Source organism: Dufourea novaeangliae, unplaced genomic scaffold (assembly GCF_001272555.1).
Source record: "Dufourea novaeangliae isolate 0120121106 unplaced genomic scaffold, ASM127255v1 scaffold57, whole genome shotgun sequence".
NCBI lineage: Eukaryota > Metazoa > Arthropoda > Insecta > Hymenoptera > Halictidae > Dufourea > Dufourea novaeangliae.
In genome coordinates this window covers 1693344-1716349 of record NW_015373937.1, presented here as the reverse complement: position 1 = coordinate 1716349, position 23006 = coordinate 1693344, and the positions used below count along the sequence as shown (strand labels likewise).

The following is a 23006-nucleotide window of genomic DNA, read 5'->3' as shown; positions in this document are numbered from 1 at the left end:
CCAGAGCGACACCATTCGCTAAGGTTGCTTAAGCAATTCGTACGTTCAGTAGCGTACCAGATGGCGACCCCCACTAAAGAGCAGTGGTGCGCAGGTGGGGACAGCGCTGTAGCGACAGGCCCCGGGGCCCCAGTTCCTAAATGGCGTTCAATGCGCGCGGGTCTTGCTGCTGGCGACGCCTCGACGCACTGTCGTATTCGACGCCACCAACGTACGATTCCTCCTCGGTGCCGTAGTCGTGTTCACCGCGATCCACCCGATCACGATCCATCCTCTCCAGTCGCGATCTTCTCGTGCCCTCGGTCACGTGTCCGCCGCTGTACGATCCAGACCCTGGATTTCATCGAAACCGGCCGTTAGTTTCAACAATTAATCTTGAATATCACTGGACCTGAACTTCCGTAATATCACGATAATTTTATGTTCGCGGTTTGTGTTGAAGAAGTTAGGCGTGATTCGAACATTCAGTAAAATTCGGGAGATTAAGTTTTCGTGATTATTTTGTTTTCATTTATTACAATCAGTAATCTTTCGAATTTTACAGACTCAAGCTCGACAGTGTGTGGCGATTATATTTTTTTCAATTAACCCTTGAATGATAAGAAACTTGATAAGGTGGGTTCAGCTCCGACCCAAGCTCTTAATTGAGTTATATAACATATAACAATATAAGTATTAAACAATTTGCTAAATAATGAAAAATATTTTAAAATGCGAATAATAAACAAATAAAAAATAATATAGTGGGGACGACACAAGAAAATCTACACCTTGGGTCGGATACGACCCGGACCTTACGGTTAGAGGGTTAAGAATGATCTGATTTTGAGACTTGTCGAAAGAGATTGCTCTAAAATATAAACGACAACGTCGAGCTTGCGATTTATCGACGCTCGTTGGTATTATTCAAAAACTATATTATAAGAGAGAATGTTATTCCGATTACAGTTAATTGTCAACCGCGAAACGGTAAGGATCAGATGAAAATCCACCTACGTGGTCACATCTAGAAACACTGAAACACCTCACTCCACAGTGCATGCAGGGTAGCTATATAAAAGAAATGAACAACGATAGAAAAAAAAAAAGGAAAGAAAATGAGAAGACACGTTGCAAGAGACTCTAACGCTCGAGCTCCTTTTTGCGCAGAGATCGGACGAGTGGAAGAGTTAAAACTCCACGGAATTCATCCCCCATGAATTATATCCGTGTCGACAAAACAAAAAAAAAAACGATCACCGCGTCAAGGATCACAAAAACAAGCCAGCGTCCCAAAAGAAGGATTTGGAGGATCGAAAGAACGTGATCCGCCGTACCGAAATGTGTTCCAATCGATCCGAGACTTGTATCCTCTCGACTTCACACGGACAGTCACCGTTAATCTCGAACACGTTAGGCTATACTATCAACCTATTCTATGTGAGAGGGGACTGGTGAATGGCCAGGCGAAAAAGAACAACAAAAAGAAAAATAAACAGAACCAAAGAATACCGAGATATTCTAACCGAGAAACAAAATATCAATAAAACAGAATGATCAGACGTTGAATGATAAAAGAATACAATATTTATTCCCCATAGTGCTCTTCTGTTAGCAAGCAGTGCTTTCGTGGCTCTCCATCTTCTTGGACAACAACAGCCCATACGTCAATAAAATCGGTAACACTATACGGGAGTAAGTAATGTATAATTTGATGAAGGTTTTACGTGATCGGGGAAAGGGTAGAAAAAAAAAAAAAGAAAATAGTAATCAGAAACATAAATTCTTCTGTTTTGATGAAGAGAAACAGATAGGTCCCGTTGCAGCGGGCCCATGCAACCCAAAACCCATCTTGTGTACTTACTACGCGGCCACACAAAGGAGGGTTTCCCTATTCACACAGTCTCTAATTCTCTGTCAATCTCGGTCCCCGCGATAAGGAGAGAGGGGGCAAACACAGAGGATCCCCACTGTACAATTTTCACCCGGTCTATGCCGTAAAATCTCATCCAGGATGAGGATGGAAGTAGAAGAAGCCGGCCGTTTTAGGCCCAGACCGTGTGCCGTCTCGTGACGCGAGCATTCTTTTAACTCGACTCTTTTGGCTTGCCCTCGTCACCCCGACCATAGGTGAATTGGCCCTGTTTTCGGATGACTCCCGTGGCAGCCACCGCCTCCATGGCTTTTACACGTAAACAAAGAGAACATCGGAGTCAGAGCTCGTCGCCAATCGTGTTGTCGTCCTGCCCGTTTTTCGTGTCGTACACATTTTTCTTTTCGCTTTTGTCTGGATACTTAAACATATCTACCGTAACGATTTTTCGATCTACTCGAGTATACACAAGAACGTGGTAATCACGAACGAACGAGAAAGACGAGGGGGACGGGTTTCTTGGATGGAGATTCTGCTGGCGTCGTCTTCACAGTAGCCGTATGACGTTAGTCTTGTTTAGCATGGGAACACGCGTGGATTAACGAGTTCGACCAGCAAATCGGTGGATTGTGACACAGTGACACCGTTGACTTTTGTTTACAATCTATTGTGGATTTTGTTTACTCTCCGTTTGGAGTCCTTAACTGGTGGCACGACCGGACTGGCAGTGATTATTGTGTGAAGTAATGTAAATTTAAAATTTACCTGCAAAAATGATCGTATCGATATCAACAAATCACCTGAAAGTGTGGAATCTCTAATTTCAAATGCTGTTTTAAGATTTTAACTGCGTTGCTTGTTGGCAAGGTAACATGGAGCCTGTGGCCATAGATAACAAATTGAAGAAGCATCTGACAGTAGAGATTTCGCACTTTCAAATGATTTTTTAATGATATCGATACGATCACGTTTGCTGGAGTTACAACAATTTGAACTTAGTCCCATTTTTCGGGTTCGTAGAGACGATCCCTTAATTTTTTTACGGATTGTAGTACGCAGTATCTAGACTGTACCACCAGTTTCGATACATTTGCTACTGTACAATAAATAATCCAAATCGTTCTGTGGCGGCGGTATTTAGGGAACTAATTGATCGTGAAGAGAAAAATCCACTCGTGTCGGGACAGTGTACAGCGCAACGTGCACGATGTAAGCCGCAGATGAGATGATACAGACGATCGATAGAGATTAAATGAACGCTGAGATTCATGAATAGAAACAGGAAGTTTCGATCTTGGTCGGGAAGAGCGCAGAAACGAGATGAGAAGAGAATGAACAGAAAGAATATGATGACAGATGTTTGAAACTAACGAGAGCAAGCACGCCATTATCTCGGGGTACGATTGATGCAAGTTTTCCGATCCGTACGCAGTCGCTGAAAAGAAAGTCAATGTAAAAGTGCTCGGTGCTTCTTATCTGGCATAACCACGAGCAGTTGTCGTCAACGTTCTAATTCCTCAAGCTTCTGTTTCTTTGATGATCCAAAGACTGCTAGTTTTGGTCTACTAGCTCGTGTTCTTATACTCAAAGAAGTGAAAAAAAAGAGACATTATGGTTCTTTGAACAACTCTGTCACAACGTATCTGCAATGTGCATACAAGGAGGTACATGCAGCACATCGAAAGTCTCGTAGTAATTTACACGCTGAGAGGTAAATGCACAGCCGCTAGCAGTCTTCCTGATGAACGCCTCTACACTCAACTACGAAGATCCATGCAACGATTACATGCAACTAATGACGAAGATGGTAGTGTGTTTCATTACTAGCTTCGAATGTCGCCAACAGAGACGAGAATCGAGATAATTAAACGGTGGATCAACGTGTATTAACAAAATGTCTCGAAACATTGTTCCGCTGGAATCATCACACTGTGATCTTTGATTGCTCGTGGGTGCGTTTCATCGAGCGAGTAACGGAACACAAAAGCTCTGCGCGACGGTGAAACATTGGACGAGAATGTGTTGTACGATATGCTTTGCGCTCGGGGAAAAAGGTTGGGTTACTTCTTGGCCGTAGTAATTATTATGGTGGGCGCCTGAGGGGATAAGAAGTAAATGTTGAGCGTTAGTTGACGGAATTGGAACTCGTTAGAGTATCTCGAGTGAGTACTAGAGAACCTCATGACCCAGCGCGTCAGGTTGATAGAGGTAAGGATCGTACCGTGAGAAGGACCGGTAATACAAAACAAAAATCTTGCGATGCACACGGCCAATAGCTCGCGGGAGCTGATACTTTAAAGTACTCTAAACACTGCCAAATCGTTGGTGAGGCACGCGCAGGCCTTCCGGTCAGCCGAGTCTGAATCATTCGACCAATCACGGAAACGTTACCAGCCTATGTTCCCCAATTGTGAATCCAGATCCCGATGGATCTTTTCGAATACAAATACAGTGAATCATCGATGACGTCTGAACACTCTATGAAACGTTCGAACACTCATCGATGATTTACTGTACTCTCTACAATGATCAAACGGAGCCCGTTTTCTACAAGTTAAAATCTCCCCTGAACACTGGTAGCGACTCCATTCTCCGCGATAATGAAATCCACGTAGAATAATCGTACTTCGTAACAGTCAGCTACCCGATCCACGACTGTATTCCGAGCGTAATCAACACGTGTAGTCAGATCAAACGGACATACCTGATGTCACGCGAGGTGTAAGCGCGTCCACAGGTGCGTCAGGCGCTGGAATCGGTCGCGCAACTGTCGGTGTCACCGGAGGATGTGTGGCCTTCCAGTAGGCTTCCAGGTACTCGGCCACGTGGTTGCAAGCATCCTCCAATTGATTCTCGTCCAGTATCACGTCGAACATCTCCGACGGACACTGCGCCAGCTTCTCAGCGGCCACCATTTGTACGTTCATGTTCTTCACCTGCGACTTGCCCCGCGACTTGATCAACCTTTGGAGCACCTTGGGCGACGAGATCTTCAGATAGACGATCGTGGGCGCTAGACTGGTCTTCGCTAGCTGCGACGGATGGTTTATCGTGTCGCAGTCCAACACTACCAGCTGGAATACGAACAGGAATATCAATTGGACGAGTTATTACTCAGAAGACATTGAGATATTGACTTGACAGAGGAGACAAACGACTTTAGAGAAGAATTTGAGTATATTGCTGATTGATCAAGTACCTGGAGAGTCCTGGCAAGCTCGAAGATCCTCTCGATTTCCGTTTGAACCTTCGCCAGGCAGCTGCTCCGGCTGGTAGATCGTTCCATGATCGCTCTTTTCGTTGGATTGTTCAGCAAGGACCTCTTCGCTAACGAAATGTCAGCCGCCACCCTGGTGATAATTATCCTGAAATAATAAGAAATAATAGCAATATGTTCCATGTAGTGGACGAATCCATACGACGTTGGAGTTTTCACTGACCTGCCCTGGAATCGATGCTTCAGAAAATCAAACAACGCCTTCTGCATCATATCTGTGACCTGATAACCCTTCAACGAAGGACCCACCAGGACTACCGGCCTCATGGAAGGTACGACGTCATACGGCGTGGTTGTTTCCTGGACAAAAGCGAGGCAAGGTGTTAGCCTAAGTAATCAAGACGTGCCCGGCTCTGCCAGGATCAGCCACGAGATAGTCTCACTTACACAGAACTTTGTGAGCACGGATCGCAATATCATAAATATCAAAACTAATTAATGGCCACGTTAACACGTGACCTACCCCCCTGCAGAGCCAAAGACATTCTCGTCAGCTTCCAAAGGCGCTTTGGCCAAGAAGTGTCTGGTTAACTATCGACTTATCCTATCAAAGACCTCTTATAGACTAATCTGTTTGGCTGTCGTCTAATCTACCAGTACAATATGCCATTTCCATTGTAATCCAGAACGAAGATATAGTTCAATATCCAACAGCTTGGAACCAATTTACCAGCACTCGGAATTCAAAGATACATTTGTTGATCTACTCGTCAAAGGAAAAAGAGTCTCCGTGCTTGCATGAGATGATGTAATCCAGCGACCAACTGTACAGTCTCACCGCAATTATCGATCGATGCTAGAAACAGCTACTTACATCGACACATAACTGACACATAAAGATGAAAAGACGTTTATTCTCCACCTGTTCGTAAAGCAGCCATCGGGTCCAAAACGATCGAGTGTCGTCAGCAAGAAGGAGGGATAGAAGGAAGAAGAAGAAGAAGCAGCAGTTCCCCTTCAGTACGCGACAATCGTTGAAAGCACACGCGAAAATTATTACATAAACTCATCTCGAGAGAGTTACGAGGGTGCGATGTGTGCACGGCGTACTTTTTCAACAGATACCACGATGCACAGATAGTTTACAATTTCACATACACACATACCAGCGGCGATTCTCACAGAAATAAATCTGCTAGTCTTCGCGTGGCCTACGGATATTTTCTAGCACCGACTGATAAATTTAGACGCGAAAGCCCTCGTCCACGTCACGAGCATTATCGGCACGTAGGAATCTCTGCCAAATCCGCGAGAAATTTATTGAGATCGTAAAACAACGCGTTGTATCACTTGGTTTGACATGCGAACGAACGTGGACGAGACTAGTGATGGGCGGTACAGTATCGATACTTTTCGATTCAAATATCAATATTTATTCACGCCGGCGCTGGAGTTTGTGTTTCTCGCCGTGGGGCGGCGCTCTTATTCATGCCTTACTTCATACTGTATGTGAACCACCGATGGTACACGCCGGCGTGAACGTGTTAATGTGATGATATATTCCAGTGTGATCTTTTTATCGCGTGAAACTTCGTCGAACTTTGTTCGACTAACAAAACCAGATCGAAGAAAAACTATAACCAGGCTGGACGTTCAAAAGGGTACACGAATGATCGAGCGGTCACAAACATTGGCGGGACAGGTCGTGATCGTTTTACCGGCTTCTTGAAGAAGTTCTTCCGTTTCTCCTTCGTCGGGGGCGTCGTCAAGGTCGCCTTGCCGCCACGCACGTTCCCGACGCTGTCGCTGTCGTCACCTGTCAAGGAGAATGGAAGTGAACGATTAATCGACGGTACCGTTTTTGGTCCCGTGCAACGATCAGTGTCCCTCTTTCTCTCAAGGAAACTAGCGAGAAGCTTTAAACGCGATGCAATCTAAGAACCTAGGGTGACTAAGTCGATGCACTTTATCCCGAGATCAGTGAAGCTCTCAGGACTGATACCAAATGCAATCGTGTGGACGTCACTTGGTTATGTGAGTAAGATAATTCTTAACCCTACGTGAACCCCGTTATTTTGACTGCTTCTGTCACCGCCCGTATTGTTTAGGTCTAGATCTAATTTTTTAATTTTATAGTTAAACAAACTGAAAAAATTCAGGGATACTTCTCAGGGTCTCTACTGCATGATGCAATAGTTTTTGAAGTTAAACGTTAAAAGGCTTTTTTAATAACCATCCTTTCATTTCGGAGATATTTGAATTCGAAATTTTGCTTCCGCCATAAAAGACTCCCAAAGGAGTCATTTTTGGTATCGATTTGGTATCATTCCTGTTACTAGCAGCTACTAAAAATTGTGTTACTGCGGTACTAAAGTGTCACGGGGTGTGTACGTGAGGGGCGTGTGTGTCGACTGCTGGTGGTGATTAGCGATGGATATAATCGTAGTTGAATCTGACTGGAACAGAAGCGATGGACAATTGACGCTGAGAATTAATCGTGTATGGATCATCAACGAGATGTTGAAGTTACGCTTCAAATTTCACTCCCTACAATCCTGCTACAACCTTTCAGACAAAATTCTCCCACGATCCACTCAACGTCAACTGAACTCTCTGTTAACTATCTAACTATCACTGTCGACCATCGCCAGCTTAAACCTAGCAACTAATAGGGCAAAAGGGCGGTGTAGGGAGAGACAAAGCTCGCGTGTGAAAAAAACGAAAGCTACCTAGAGTGTGTCTGAATGTTCTTGTAATACTTAAGGCCACAAGCGTAATTGTTTGATCAAGTTTCCGTGTATTTTTCATGTTTGTTTGTCTGTTTCTTTTCTTTTATCTTTCGCCGCAGAAACGTTCCATCCGGGGTCTGTTTTGTTTTCTCTTTGTCAGGCATCGATCGGTCAAGATGAGAGAAGAGAATAATCCCGAACAGCTCGGTACACCGTGGTGTTTGTCAGGGACGGGGAAAGAAAGAAGGACGTGCTAGGATACCTGGTGTAGGTGGTGTGGAACCACGTGAGGGCATACCACTCTCGCCAAGGTTCCCTGAAGACCCCCCGCGCGCCGAGTACAGTCCCTTTGTGCCACGCGCGGCGCTCGCCTGCTGCCTCAGGGCTTCTAATTTCACCGGGGATGGGATGAAGCCGACGTCCGAGTTCTCTTTCACGAGCCTGCCTATCCACCAGTTGTTGTCGTACTTCTCCTACAAGATATAGTATATAATGATTAACATCGGACTTTTGGATCAACATCTGGTAAATGTTTCACGCGTGTGAGAAAAATCATATGTGATTTATCGCCATCACACGAATAGATCACCTTATGGGCTCGAACAGTGAATTAAGTTTTCTTCTACCATGGTGGTACAATAAATCATCGATGAGTGTTTGAAGTTTATCCACTGTACCCTTGACTGATTTCATGGAGAACTCCCCAGTGGTGGGGATAACGTCTGAACACTCATCAATAATTTACTGTGTTATGTTCTCTAATTGTTTGAAGCAATAAGAGTCACTGTATCGAAGGTAGTTGAAGTAAAGTATAACGTGTGGATATTTCGATAGATTATTGTATATAGATTTACCTTAATGTGCAGAAAGTCGCGAACTTCGAAGCTGACTGCCGAGCCATGCACCGGCGAATCGTCGTCGACGGATCCGTCATAGCTCACATTGGTCCGCACTGCAAACGCTACCGGTTTCGTCTGAATAATTCACAGAAAATTCTATTAACAAGATTTCTAGTAGCCGATGCAAAAGTATCGGTATATTTCTAAATAAATTTTCCCACGGTAGATATTTATTACGAAATGACAAACCAGGGATTTGGTATCATTTGTGAATTTTTTAAAACGCGATAAATGTCATGGTTCACGATATTGACGTTCTTATTAAGCAACGTTATAACCTCTTTAAAAAACGCGACACCTGCACAACCGTAACTTATACGTAAAGTAAAAGCCGATGAGATGGATCACGGATGGTCGGCGCATTGTCAGCGCGATCCGCGTGACAGCTCGCCGTATCAATAAAGAATAAGAGCGTGACAAATCGATAGGGTAGGTCATCGTGCGTATTATGATACCGTACTCCTCGATTGGGAGACAGTTAATCGATATTCATTTATTCTACAGTTCAACTGATCACATACAATCTAAATCTGTTCCCTACAATTCTTCAAGAACTGTACATTACAACGCAAAGGACATCAAAGTCTCGAGAAAAGTGGAAAAATCAGTAAATACAGTAAATCCAAAATGAATGTTCGAAGGCTTCTCAGCACTGACAAGAAGTTCTCAGGTGTAACGCTGACTTTTTAACGAGGTTTAACGCAGCTTGGAATTCTGAAACCAATGATATTTGTTTCAGCCACATATGGCTATTCGTTTATGAAATATTTCATTTTCAGTGCCGAGGAGCTTTCGAACACTCATCGAGGATTTATTCTATTCATGAAAAATTGCTTCAGAAGCGATTAACCGGTAGATTAACAGCAAAAAGAAATTATTCGATCAACGGCCTCGAGCGACACAGATCGACTATCGTCGGTGTGTTTATCCGTAATCAAAGGCAATAATATCATCGAGGCGTTCTGTACGCGCAACTACAATGCATCCCGCATCTATCGTCGGGACAAAGGATCGCGGAGACGTCTAATTGGTTTCGGAGGGGGACGAAATCTCATTAGTCTGGGCCGCGGCGTATTCATTGACACGCTTTTCATTCCGTCGCCGGCGGCGACTCTCTGGAGGGCTGGCCCGTCGCGTCGAAGGCAATGTGACGCCCGTTCGGAAGTCGTCGATCGATACCAGACGATTTACGAAAGGCCCTCCGCCCGCCAGCGGCACGGAAAAACAGCCCCCTGGCGCGAGGGACGGGTGTAGAGGACTTGGAAAGGAAAGGAAAGGAAAGGAAACTGGAGCACGCGAAAGATCAATGACTTACCCTGGCTTTTTCAAGTTGATTGAGGGCCTGCCTCTCCTTCTCGCGACGCAAGCTCTCCTTCTCCTCGTCCAGCGAGAGATCCGAGCTCGGCTGCGAGTAGTTCGAGTCTGCCGAGCCCTGAAACGGAAAACAACAACCCTCGTGTTATTACGTTCTTTAATTGAGAATATTATTATTAGATCCTTTCTTCAGGTATCAATATCTACTGATACGAAATATCGATACAATTCAAATGTATCGCCATCATTATAGTTCGCAGCAGTGAAATGCTAGTGTTTTTTACCCCGTAAAAGGATCGAAAGCAGTGGATTGATGACTCGAGAACCCAGATCCAATTTTTCACAGATAAGAACACATTCTGATTCCATCACAGTCCAGACGTGGGTCGTAAATGGGGATCGATTTGGCGTGGTATGTTTCCAGGCGGTATAACAAAACCGACGCGACGGTCTTTCGGTGGCATACACACACAGTGCCTATTCTTTCACGTTCCTTGACTCCTATCTCCTTATCGATTCACCTCAAACGAGGTGAACGACTATAATCTGAAAGTTGGAACACCGTGCTTGGTCGTTACACCGTGTTCCACATTCAACGGTGAAATTTTTACCCACCGTCGAATTGTCTGATTTCGCGAGATTTTTCGCCAGACGTTTTGTCCGAGAAAACCATCGAGATGTTCCTCGAGGGCTTTCCTCAATGTCCGGGGCCATTAGTTTAAAAGGAGAACCGGTCTCTATGGAGTCTTTCTGAGTAGTAGTTTATATAATCATTTGTTATTCGACTCGAAGCAGCCGGGGCGCGTTGAATGGGAAGATTCCCTCAAAGAACGAAATTTGTCGCGCGTACTTGGCCGGGGCTGCTGTTAAAGAGCTTCCGTGAGGATTTAATCGCGTAATACTTTAGGAAGAACAGTTTATTCTTGTTGGAAATTCATCGTGAAAAGAGTATTTCTGGCGTGGAATGCGTTGAACAAACGAGAAGTTTCCTTGAACGCGCGTTAACCAGTGAAGATGGTCGCAGTAGAAACAAACCGTGCCTGGTCAGACACAATGATTTCCCTCTACATTCTACATACTTGCAGTATGTTTCTTTCGAGTGAAACAAAAGTATTATGATGTATCTTGTTTATCGGTAATTATGCTTTCTGATACCTAAGGAACTGAAAATAACACCGATAAATATTTTAGTAACATTGTAATCTTTGAAATATAACTTTGAGTAACAAATTGATTGTACTTTTGGAACTATGATGTACGTTAGCATGATGAAATTTATATACCTTGACGAAATATGAATATACATACATATAAAGGTGTTATGATTAAAATTATTATACGCAGTAAATTTCTTTTAACTAATATTGTGTACTTCTCGTACCAAACGGACACATCTATTTCAAAGTGTCGCCGGTTCGCGGTAATTCCAAAGATATTAGTGTCGCGATTAAGCAAAACAGCATCAATTTAACGCTTGCGTCAGAAATTATACCCGACAAAAATTAGGATTCTATCTATACGACAGTGCGACGCCATTCGTTACGTCAGCGCGCAGAACGTTCGGCCAAACTGTCTCGGGGAAGACCCTCTGTGTATCGTCTGACTGTTGGCAACAATGTGGCAACGGAAGGGACCTCGACTAATTCCCGTTCGAATTAATCGACTCGGCCACCGTCCATCGTCGAAGTCTTATCTACGTCGCCTCGTAAACAAGGTAAATCCAGCCGGGCAAAACATAATTTGTAGCAGTTTTATCGATTCCCCTCTCACCCCAACCCCTCTTCCTACCGATGACATTGACATATTGATCCACCATGTTGAAAGTCGAAGCCTCTGTTCCCGTAATTAGACGCTTAATTGAATGACAGAAGAGACATGCATATGCATTTCGGCGGGAATATTTGAATTTTCTTGGACTACGAAGCTTCTGGAGGCCGATTCGGTCTCCGTGGTGGATCTCTACCGTATCCTTACAACCGAAAGGAATTTTTCTCTTCCGGAGAATGAATTCAGTCGGCCGAGGGTCGTAACCATGCCAACGGCCTTTACTTAATCGTCTCCCTCTGGCTGTTTCTCGTGCGTGACTGTGTAAATTTGTCTACGCGTGCTGGCGTGACCTTGCTCGCCCCCATCGCGAGACCTTAAAAAACCGAGGATGGTTTTACACAATCGGGCGAAGAAGCTTTTCAGTAAAGCAGTTGACTGACAGTAATCGACCACCGCGACCGAATAAACGAATAGCATACACAAAATAATAAAGTGCCGACAACTAATAAAAAAAAAATGTGTCTATAACGAGGATGAAAACAGCAGCCACGGAGGCAACGGAGCATACCCGAAACGCTCGGTTTCACGCTGAAAACGTAAACCAGATCGATTTAGATTGCAACGCAAAGGATCGAGCCTCTGCAACGATAACACGCCTCGCCGATTTTATTTCACGCCAGGCTGATTAATGGAAAACTTCTATGACGCGTGGCGGCCACACAGAGGGCCCTTTATAAAACCGAGAAAAAGAAGAAGACATTGCTTAACAGTAATATCAAATAATTTTCAAACGATTCTGTTTTACAAAATTTAAATAACAGTCTTAATTATAACATCCGAACAATTCCTGAAGATTGACCGACTCGGTTGGCTTAAGAGTCTCGACCTGGCAGATGATTGACCCACTTTCAAATTGACTTTCACTCAACCCTTTCTTCTATACTCCCTTAGAAATCTGAATTGCTTCAAGGAAAATACAATGCCTTATACTACAGTGACTTACATATTCCTTCACAAACTTTTCAAATACCAATTATATGCAATTTCTATTTATATATTCTCCTTATCGTTACTTTTATCATCTTGTCATGATACATTTTTCGTAATATCGAAATAAAATCCGTATTTTTCTAAATAATTTGGTCAACTAGAAGTGACATCGTTATAAACTTGTGAGTCACTGTATCCCTCTTAACTCTGTGCATGATCCATGATCCTTCATCAATACATTCCTCATTGTCCATTTACAGTGTCTCAATTTACAAGTACAATAAAATTCTATTCCACGGTTACTACTGAAAGTCAAGGTCAATCGTTCGAAGAATTTCTTTCCGCGAGTCTATCGAATCACCCTCGACAGCAGACCTCCGAATAATCATTATCAATCCAAGCTAAAAATACAGCGACTAAATGTAGAAATCACCAGTCTGTACCAAGTACCTGAGTGAACAGCTTGTTGTAGCCAGTATTGTGTTGATTGTATCCGATCATCGCCGGAAACCACCACCGTCGTCGCCAGGGCCGTTCTTCGAGTTACCCACTAATCCGTCTGGGACCCCTTGGACACCAGCTCCGATCTTTGAACCGAACGCTCTCGAGGGCCTCGACGTTGATCCGCTAAGCTCTCGCGCTTAGCCCACACGCTACCGCATTGCGCCCCTGGGCTCCACTCTCCTTTCAGTCGGAGCTTTTTGTCTATCCGCCTCGGTGCTTCGTCCTCCCGCTACGCCATGCTGGCGGGACGCGAGGACCCAAACGGGTACGCACGGTCCCTCAGGCGTTCTTCCACAACTTTTTTCGCTTCCGTTTGCAAGCCATCCAAAATACCAGTCCCCGATCTACAACTTGTTCTCTCTCGTCATCGCGACTCGATCGCCTGGTGCCTTGATCGTCGCGAGCATCGTGATACACGCCGCGAAATTGGCTGACCTCTGAACGTTTTGCTGCGTTTCACTTCTGGGGACGCTGTCGATAAGTTTGTCCGGTGAAATTCGAGGAGAAGAGGGATGGTGAAACGGATGAACGCTGGCTAATTCATTTTGCGTCGATGTATTTAGCTCGTTATACCATACAGTAAATCATCGATGAGTGTTAGAAGGGTCAGACGTCATCCCCACCACTGCGGGCGGAGGGGAAAGAGGTCCCCATAGAATCAGTCAAACGCCCAGTGGTGGGGATGACGTCTAAATCACCTTCTACCCAGTTGTACCACCAGCTCTACACGCCACCCTGTATAATACGGCTAATGAGTTAAAGAAACTGATCTCCTTCAAATTCCATTTTCTTACATATCACAACTGTAACCTATAACTTTCCCAAAGCAAAAAAAGGAGGATGAAAATCCATTGAAACCTAAGCGGAGCCTAGACAATCCTCTATTGGCAACGATTTTCCACTTCAAAGACCCATCGCGATTTTTCTGAAACGGATCGTCCGACAGACGATTCGAATCGGTTGCCAGACCCTAGCTTCTTCCAACTGGTCTCGCGAAATATACTGATATAATTGCACTCAGACGAGCGTCTTAACGAGGACCCCGTCTCGGTTGTACACGTCACGCCTGGCTAACGACTGCTCCCCTTCGTTAATTATACGGTCGCAATTAAAGTAACGATCGTCGTCGTCGTAGAAAAATGGGTGCCCAGCGTCTTCTGTAGCGATGGGAAGAGATCGGTTTCGCGACTGACATCAAAACCAGCCGGTTCGGTTCTTGTTTTATCGAGGTAATGATAAAAAATGAGAAAAAGTTCGAACTCGAAAAGTTGAACTCCTCCGAGCTCCCCAAGGTCTCTCCCCCCATCCCTGGTTTAAACAAGATTGAGGGATCGGTCGAACGATACCGCTTATGTAAATCGACGGTATACATCCCCCGGTTACGTGCTGCGGACCGGACCGTGACGCCTTTAATAGCCGGAATCGGTGGAGGATCGGGTAAGGTTTCGATTATACACGAGACGGGGAGTGATTATTAAGAGATTTCGTTCCCTGTGGAGGAAGAACAATTTCGATCAGGGACTGATCGTTTTAATCGAACCCCTCGAATATTGACGATAAACGATAATTTCGAGAAAAATTTATTTTAACAATTCAGGCGTCAAAATGTATACCAAGATCGTTTTCAATACTCCTAAAGATGGAGAAGGGCTAATCTTATTTTAATAATTCATTCATTACTACACGATTACAAGTATTATTGTGTAAATATTTATGAAAATGATGAAGAAACTGATGGTTCAGTTCGAAAAGATGAATACACAGGAGGTTCGGAACCACGTGTTCTATATCTTTAATGTTATGAAGAACGATAAAGTAAACATTATTTTTTACTACCAATTTCTTGCATCAAGTGTATGCGTAACAACATGCCTGGTTTTTTCAAAAATTAGGTTAAACTTTCGTCTGCAGCACAGTGTGTGCAATGTAACATCCCTCGTAACACTCTAGATTTATGGATTGAAGCTTTGGAGCATCCTCTGCGTAGGAACCAGCCTCATCAACCCTGTTTCGATTAAATTTTCCTGCACCAATCGTCCTTCAATTCATAAATTCATTCATCTGCAATCTCCCGACACGCCATGTCCCATTTCTCAACTGTTCCATTAAGAAATTTCACAGGAAATTCCTCGGTTCCACGTTCCGCGTGTGCTGGCAGCAAATGGAACATGCCGAACAGACGGCAGATATTACATTACAAAAAAGCTTTCCCGGTCACGCAACTCCCCGAACACTGGCCACTTGGATAATTAATTAGCGGCCAGTCTGTGAAATGAGCGGCTATCCATCGAGATCTCCGCTTATATCGAGAGCGCAACAATTCGAGAACAGAAAAACAAAAGGCTCAGTCCCCTCGAATTATCAACTCCCGTGTCAGAGGGTGAGGGCAATCGATTCCGTTGACCTCTTTGTAACTTCGAACCATCGAGCACCCCGGGGTTATCCTCGTGTAAACAGTCGGGGGATAATTCACTCCTCGAAGAATAATTACCTAACCGACGATTCAGTTTCAGGTGACTATCCAAGGCGTTGAATAGAAGATTCATAAAACTACCCTCCGAAAGAAGGGGAAAGAAGAAACCGTCCATATAATGGCAGTGTCCTTTGAAGAATAATTGCCTCCTAGTATCCAAGCGCGTCCCTTTTGTCCTCCCCTCGGAACCGAGCAGCGTTGTTCACGATCGGAGAACAGCACAGGAAAATAAAGTTAGACACCGTTCATTCTTTCACGAACAGTACCACCAAGAAAAGAAACTGTTCAACATCTACCAAAGAAGTTCCACTCTGAAAACGAAGGACAGTCCGAAAGCGGGTCAACGACATCGTGGAGTCCCACACGTCGACTTCGACTGGAACCATCATTATCAACACATTTTCGACAGTATTATCTGTATATGCTTGCGTTCATCCGTACTGCGTAATATCGCACCGCAACTGCTGTATACCTGTGCTCGATCGTTTCGCGCGGAAGAAGATGAGAAAAACAAATATCAACAGCTTGGAACAAGGAAACTGGCCCACGGTCGCGTGTACTCCGGCAACCCAATCCCCCTCACTGGGCCACACGCGTGTACCACCCTCGAGACGATGGAACGAATTCTCCAGGAGGATCCTGGGGATCGAACTTGGTCCGTTCCGTGGGGATGACACGCGCGATTCACGAGCGAACAGAGATGGGAACGACGACGTTTCAACGCGTACTGACACTACGCGGCGGGTGGCGAATCGGGTTGCTCGCTGGGTTGGTTGATACATCGGCCTAGGGGTTTTCCGACTCAACCGCTCTGTGGCGCCACCGCGGAAGCCGGACGACACCCCCGTAACTATATCGATCCACCGAACCCTCCTCTTACACCCCAACCCCTCAACCACCCTACCAGATCTTCGCCACCCGCCGCGACCCACACGACAACGCCAGGCCAGTGCACCCTGAAGGCAACGTGTCCTATCAAACTCCACGCGCACTCCTTCCCCTTGTACCCTCCTCTACCCATAGCCAGCTAACTCCAACGCGTGCGACCGAACGCAAGACGAGGAAAGCCGCGAAACCACGAGGCGCGTTTTCTTCGCGGCCGCCGCTTGCGGAGAAAGGTTTCCTACGGCGGAACTGTGTCATTCGGGTGAATCGAATGTTTAGTCCGACATCAATTCGCCAATTCACGACCTGACCGAATGTTGAATGCGACTTTCCGATTGAATGTGGGACGTATGTTCCAGCGAGGGAGAATTTTAATATTTTGGGGAGCAATTAGTAGATCAATGACATTCGTTATTTCATCGGTTATTGTTTTATCTTAAACTTTTTCAGAATTTAGTTTACTATTTATGCTAGGGTGGCATCGAGATGTTTGAGGCGTTTAGGTGGGGCATGACCCAAAAAGAAAGGTTAGGAAACACTACCTTAGATGCTACCTTCTTCTTGATGGTGCTGGAAGGAGTTTGAAATTTTAGCTTATTCAGTATCGTCACGTGACACGAGACTTAAATGATAAAATTGCAATTCCACGTCAGAGGTGATTGTATGGCCGATAAGGGTGAGTTTGATGGGACAGTTGACTTCGAACTAACAAGTGTATTTTAGGTGTCCGCCTCCGATTGCTTTGGTTTTTGGATATGTTGTAGAGGACCGAAAAATAAGAGATACGTATTTTTTTATAGCGGCCCGTTTTCATATTTAGGGGGTGAAACCACCCCTCAAAGTTTCGACCCGGAAGTACTATCTCGAAAACCAGAGGAGATACGTGAAAACTTTCAATTGGTGGCTGTCATGGTTTTTTATGTACAATAAACTGGTGTTAACAAATTGTCAAAAATACAATTGGTGGCTCTTATGGTTTTTTATGTACAATAAACTGGTGTTAACAAATTGTCAAAAATACAATTTTTGTTATAAAAAAAAAATTTTTTGTTATAAACAAATTGTATTTTTGACAATATGTTAACACCAGTTTATTGTACATAAAAAACCATGAAAGCCACCAATTGAAAGTTTTCATGTATCTCCTCTGGTTTTCGAGATAGTACTTCCGGGTCGAAACTTTGAGGGGTGGTTTCACCCCCTAAATATGAAAACGGGCCGCTATAAAAAAATACGTATCTCTTATTTTTCGCTCCTCTAAAACATATCCGAAAACCAAAGCAATCGGAGGCGGACACCTAAAATACACTCCTTGTAAGACAGCTGACAAAGAACTAATAATCACAGGAAAGGCTATCACCTTTTCGATCAATGAATGTGTTCAATTCCTGAATGTATAACAGAAACACAGCATCGCAAAGAGTAATGAATAAAGTGTCATCCGAACTAAACAAAATGTCACGTTTCACGAGACCCAGACACTCGGCCCATTGAGTTCAGAGCATAATACCGGCTCGAGTGGTCGTCTGATGGAAGAGAATGCCAGTTCCCTTCTCCTAATTAGGCGAATGCAACCCCCCCGAAGATAAGTTTTGAGTGCACCGTGGCCTCGTCACGATCCGCGCATGTCCGTCTGCACTCGACGAGTGCATCGTGACCGCAAACCGATCGAATTGAAGCACCTGAACACACGTGCGCGGCTCGGTCGACAATTCGCGACAGAAACATGCGAAACCATCATGAATAATATCGCCCACGATCATTTATCTCGTGGACAAGAGAGAATACCGTGTCAAATCGCTGCGTAAACGTCGAGCCACGGATGGCTGATCTCTGGCGAGACATCGCGACCGCGAGGAACACTCTCAGGCGCATCGAAGGACGTCCAAGCTATTTGCAGTGTGAAACAGCCTGCGACTAGAGGCGTCCTGTCATTTCGAGACAATCGCGAAAATAGAATTGTCGCGAGCGCGGGACCGTTGTCACGGTGTTCTTTCTTTAAAACCGTGATCGATAACGCGAAACAAAGCCTATGTATAGTCAGGGGGTGGTTTATGAACTATTAACATAGACCGGTTTATTTTCTGCACGGACGTTTAAAATCCGTGATCGCTTTCGATTCTATTCTTTGTCCCACTTTATGAAGCTTGACGCGGGTATAAAAATTCTGTGTAAGCAACGAACCTTCGCCCATATGTATAACGAACGTATCTAACAACTTTTGTACCTATTACAGAATTAATCATCGATGATAGACTATACATATTCAGAACTTTGCATGCAATCCGACTAATCTGTACCTCGACCTAAATAATTGTTCTTTCTTATTAATATATTATGCAAACTGGGTATATTGAGCCAACAACAAGTTTGACACAAGAGTCTCGTATTTCCAAGCACTCGGAACATCGACCACATAGCCATAGCCTGAACTTCGAAAGTTCTTCTAGTAGGCCATTACTTTCGATTCGTTCGACACTTGAAACGGGTAAATCAATTTTTGTTTCATTTACCTTCCTCCTGCCGAAGGGCTTGTAATGCTCCCGTCTCGCCGGCCGTCGAAGATGCGCCATTCCCCTGGAACGCGGGCTCGTCAGAAAAACACGGATCTCGATGAAAGTTTGAACGGACGAACGATCGGACGTGTCAGCACCGTTTACACGGTCGCGTGCGTGGATCAGCGTTCGTCAGCTTCGCGAGTCCATCGACTTCCGGTACGAGGCGCGTCGAGTTCTGGTTCGAAACCGCATTTATCACGGTACCCGGCTGTCAGTTCGTTCCTTCACTTCACGCACACCGCGGCTGTTTCGATAATCTAGTCGGATACATCGAGAGTAACCCCCTTCATGAATTAAAAAAAGAACCGACGAGGAGGACAACTGCGGGGGAAAAGAAACATAATTAGCCCCAGGTGGCAACGATACGAATACGCCTCTGTGACCGACGTGCACGATCTTTGGATCTATGCCGAAGAGCGAACGCGATAGGTGGTAGATATATATCGAACTCGTAAATCTTGAGCCTTAACCTTGACTTTTGAACCGAACTTCACGAACCATATTAACACTTCGATGTCGGACGACGTAGTGGTACGTCTTTTTGAAAAGAAAAACTGAGTGGTTAACGTAGTAATACGTTGTTTCTTAAATAAGAACTAAATGGAATAGTAAAGAAACAGGGAAAAATCGTTTTTCCTATATGTGAAGAGTTTGACAAACAAAAGTTGAGTAGTAGTTTCTAAATATTTTTAGAACATCTGTGGTTGTATATTTGCAAACACAAAAATCCTCCCGCCAGCAAAGTGTTAACCGAGCACGAAAATTCGGAGCTTGACATTTCTTTCTGTTTACTGAACACGATCTTTCTAATAGCAATTGTATGTATACATTCGAAAATTACAGTAAATATATACAAGTAAATCGATCGATGGAAATTGTATTGGTAGCTGGGTCTACAGACTCTCGATGCATCAGGTTTCCTTCACGATCATCCAAACGACCGGAAATGTTCGAAATGACTCACTGTGCGGATATTCGCGCGAGTTGAACCGTTAATCACTGGCTTGCCACTTGGAACACGGTGAAATGTGTCACGTGTACACACAGGGGGGGGAACGAAAGAATCGTCGAAAATGGTCGGTTCACCGGGTGATGATCTTAGTTAAGGGATCCAGGATCGTGTTGGGACGATCGTCCCGTTTCTTATCCGCGTCTCCGTTCCACAGAACAGACGGCGATCGGTGGAAACTGGTGCGAGACGAGCCCGGTATGCTTGTACGTGTGGTACTGGTCGCGACGAGAAGCTTTTGGAACGCATCACGACCTCCTCCGCTATAAATAAAACGGTGGCTGCCACACCGAAAACTCTGCCAGCCGAGCCGAGGAGAGCCACGATCCGTCGTAATTTTCCTCGTTCAACGGAGAAACTCGGGAGGAAGAATGCGAACGGTGGCCTAAGATGATCCGCGCAGGCTCTCGGTATGTGAATCACCGTGTCCGGCTCTCCAATATGCTGTATCAAAATAATATCAGACCGGAAACGTTGAAGTCCAGCTTGATTCATTGTCTTTTGTAACGTATCAGCGAAGGTTCATTCGGATTATTCGAGGAAATATCATCGGGGAACTAGATGGTTCTGTTGTCTGAAGGTAGCTAAGTGATGATTCCTATTATTCATCGAGGAGACAATAGAAACTTCAGACTGTATTTTCTTGTGCTGGGAATTAATTTAATCTTCGAATTAGTTTCGCTTAAAGATCCTGACTTGAATGAGGTTTTGCTTAAAATGTCCATTCTGCGAAGGATGGACCGTGATCCAGGGTCAGCGCCTTTTGGGCCAAACTTGGTGCAGACTTTAGGGAACGATGCATTTCCAAGTTTGGAATCATCTTTTGTTTTGTTTTGCATTGTAGGTGTTGATGAAGAAAAAAAATGAATTAATGTTCTAGAATTAATGGTCTTACGAAAGCCTTTGCAACCGTTTTACCCAGAGTGATGTTTCCAGGGTTAAGAAGACATTGGTAGTCAAGCTTAAAGGCCCCTGGTCCGTTAATAAACGCGTATTCTAATTGATAAGTAGGTCTGGGTTGGGTCTAGGTTGCAATCAGGCAGCCGTGCTTCTAAAATTTGTCGAAGCTGAACTGGTAGATGCACGCCAAACAAAATAAACCCCGAGATATCATCGCGTTTAATGGTGTTCACGTGTCGAACGTGGCTAAGATCTTATCAGAACAAACGCTAAAAATACCAACGCGCTTTGTATCGTCTTGATTCCAGACTATTATTTCACGTTTGAGTCGAGAGTTCAGTCAACTTTGAAGCTTTGATTTCATGATCGGATAGGGGATATAACAGGGAGATAACGACATTGTGTGACTAGACCATGTGGAAGTTGCTCCTAAAAGCTCGAGGTTTGCTTGGCGAAAGGGTGAAGAAAGGGTGCTCCCGGTCGATAAATGGGGTGGAAAGGCATTGTGCTTACAGCGGATACATGTAGGTACATAGATTGATCCATAGGATTGACCTACAGAAGTGACGTAATATCCAGTTACCCCTAAATACTAGTTTGCTCCCCTTTATCAATATATTTTTTCACCGAAGACCTTCTGGATAGTTCTACAACTTTGGCCCTCTATTCTCTTGCCAATACTTAAAACTGTGATTGATCACGAATAATTAACAGTTTAGATAGTGGATGCAAGTGCAAGCGAACTAAGCGTTAGCGCCTTTTGCAACGGACGCGTTGATTTCTGTGCCAACAATCGCCAGCCCACCTTTAGCATCGAACAAATCTTGACTTTTAAAAATTCTTCCCTATAGTATAGTCTAATCCTTTGTAAATGTTTTATACATATTTGAAAATATTCGATAATTCTGAATTTCATATGATATAATAACAAATTTATTGTTACTCATTGTAAGAATAAATTTTAGTATCATTTTTTACATGGACGTTTTATGCGTTTCTTGATGGACATTGGAGATTTCTCTCAATTTATGCGATAAATCTGAAGATACTGATTTATAAATGCAAGATTGTGGTTACATTGGAAACTGCTTTCCTTTGAAAGGTAACCAAACGGTATGATAAAGTGGAGGCGCCTCGAACAGCTATCGACCAAGCAAACTAAAATGCAGAACCATTCCTATTTCCCACCGAAAAACAGTTGGCGCCGAATATTAGTGTTTCTTAACAATTTATATCTTAAAAAATTGCTCCCATCGCACTGTTTATATTTAATGAGATATTCGTAAATGAAAAAGCAAAAATTTGTTGTTTCCAAAATAGATAGTAAATGGTCTTTTTGCACAAATATTATGGTACCAAAAAATTGCTCCTGATCTGTTTTATAATAATTAATAGACAGATATTTCAATAACAACTTATTAACGAGGAGCAATTCAAATAATGTTGTTACATACAGGTTGGGTAGTACGTCGTAGGGTAGGCGCTCGTTTATTGCAGCCTTCGGGGCTGTAGAGGGCAGAATTCCAGGAATACATATGTATTGCAATATCTCATTAAATATAAACGTTGCGATGGGAACAATTTTAGATTCCGAGGGAGCAAATCGGGAGCTATTTTTGAAGATAAAAATTGTTGACGATTACTAATACTCCGCACCAACTATTCTTCGGTGATTTTTATTCATATACCTTGTCTGTGTCATGAAGTAGTGATTTGTTAAATATATGTAATACTAAAAATGAGTGCTTTATCGGTAACGTCGGGTATTGACACTAAAATGGTAATTGGGGTCCCAGGACCCCATAAAAATCTGGCCACGAAAACAACGAAAATGCATTGGATAACAGGTTTTTATCCATGTACCTCGTCTGTGTCATTAAGTAATGATTTGTTAATTAAACGCAGAGTT

At 44.0% G+C, this 23006-nt stretch overlaps 1 protein-coding gene across 2 annotated transcripts in view; it reads right to left on the bottom strand.

Annotated features, from left to right (window-relative positions):
* Positions 1 to 23006, bottom strand: part of LOC107185386 (voltage-dependent L-type calcium channel subunit beta-2) — an 85897-nt gene continuing 62891 nt past the window's right edge. Inside the window, exons 3-10 of one of the 2 annotated variants that reach the window (XM_015573052.1) lie at positions 10013 to 10129; positions 8653 to 8772; positions 8061 to 8271; positions 6788 to 6885; positions 5293 to 5429; positions 5052 to 5217; positions 4557 to 4926; positions 1 to 333 (exon numbers count right to left, since the gene is read on the bottom strand). In XM_015573052.1, coding sequence (XP_015428538.1) covers positions 137 to 333; positions 4557 to 4926; positions 5052 to 5217; positions 5293 to 5429; positions 6788 to 6885; positions 8061 to 8271; positions 8653 to 8772; positions 10013 to 10129 — 1416 coding nt within the window. In that variant the 3' untranslated portion in view covers positions 1 to 136. Of the gene's footprint in view, positions 334 to 2047; positions 2162 to 4556; positions 4927 to 5051; positions 5218 to 5292; positions 5430 to 6787; positions 6886 to 8060; positions 8272 to 8652; positions 8773 to 10012; positions 10130 to 23006 lie in introns of those variants that run through there. The other variant, XM_015573053.1, reaches the window with a different exon arrangement.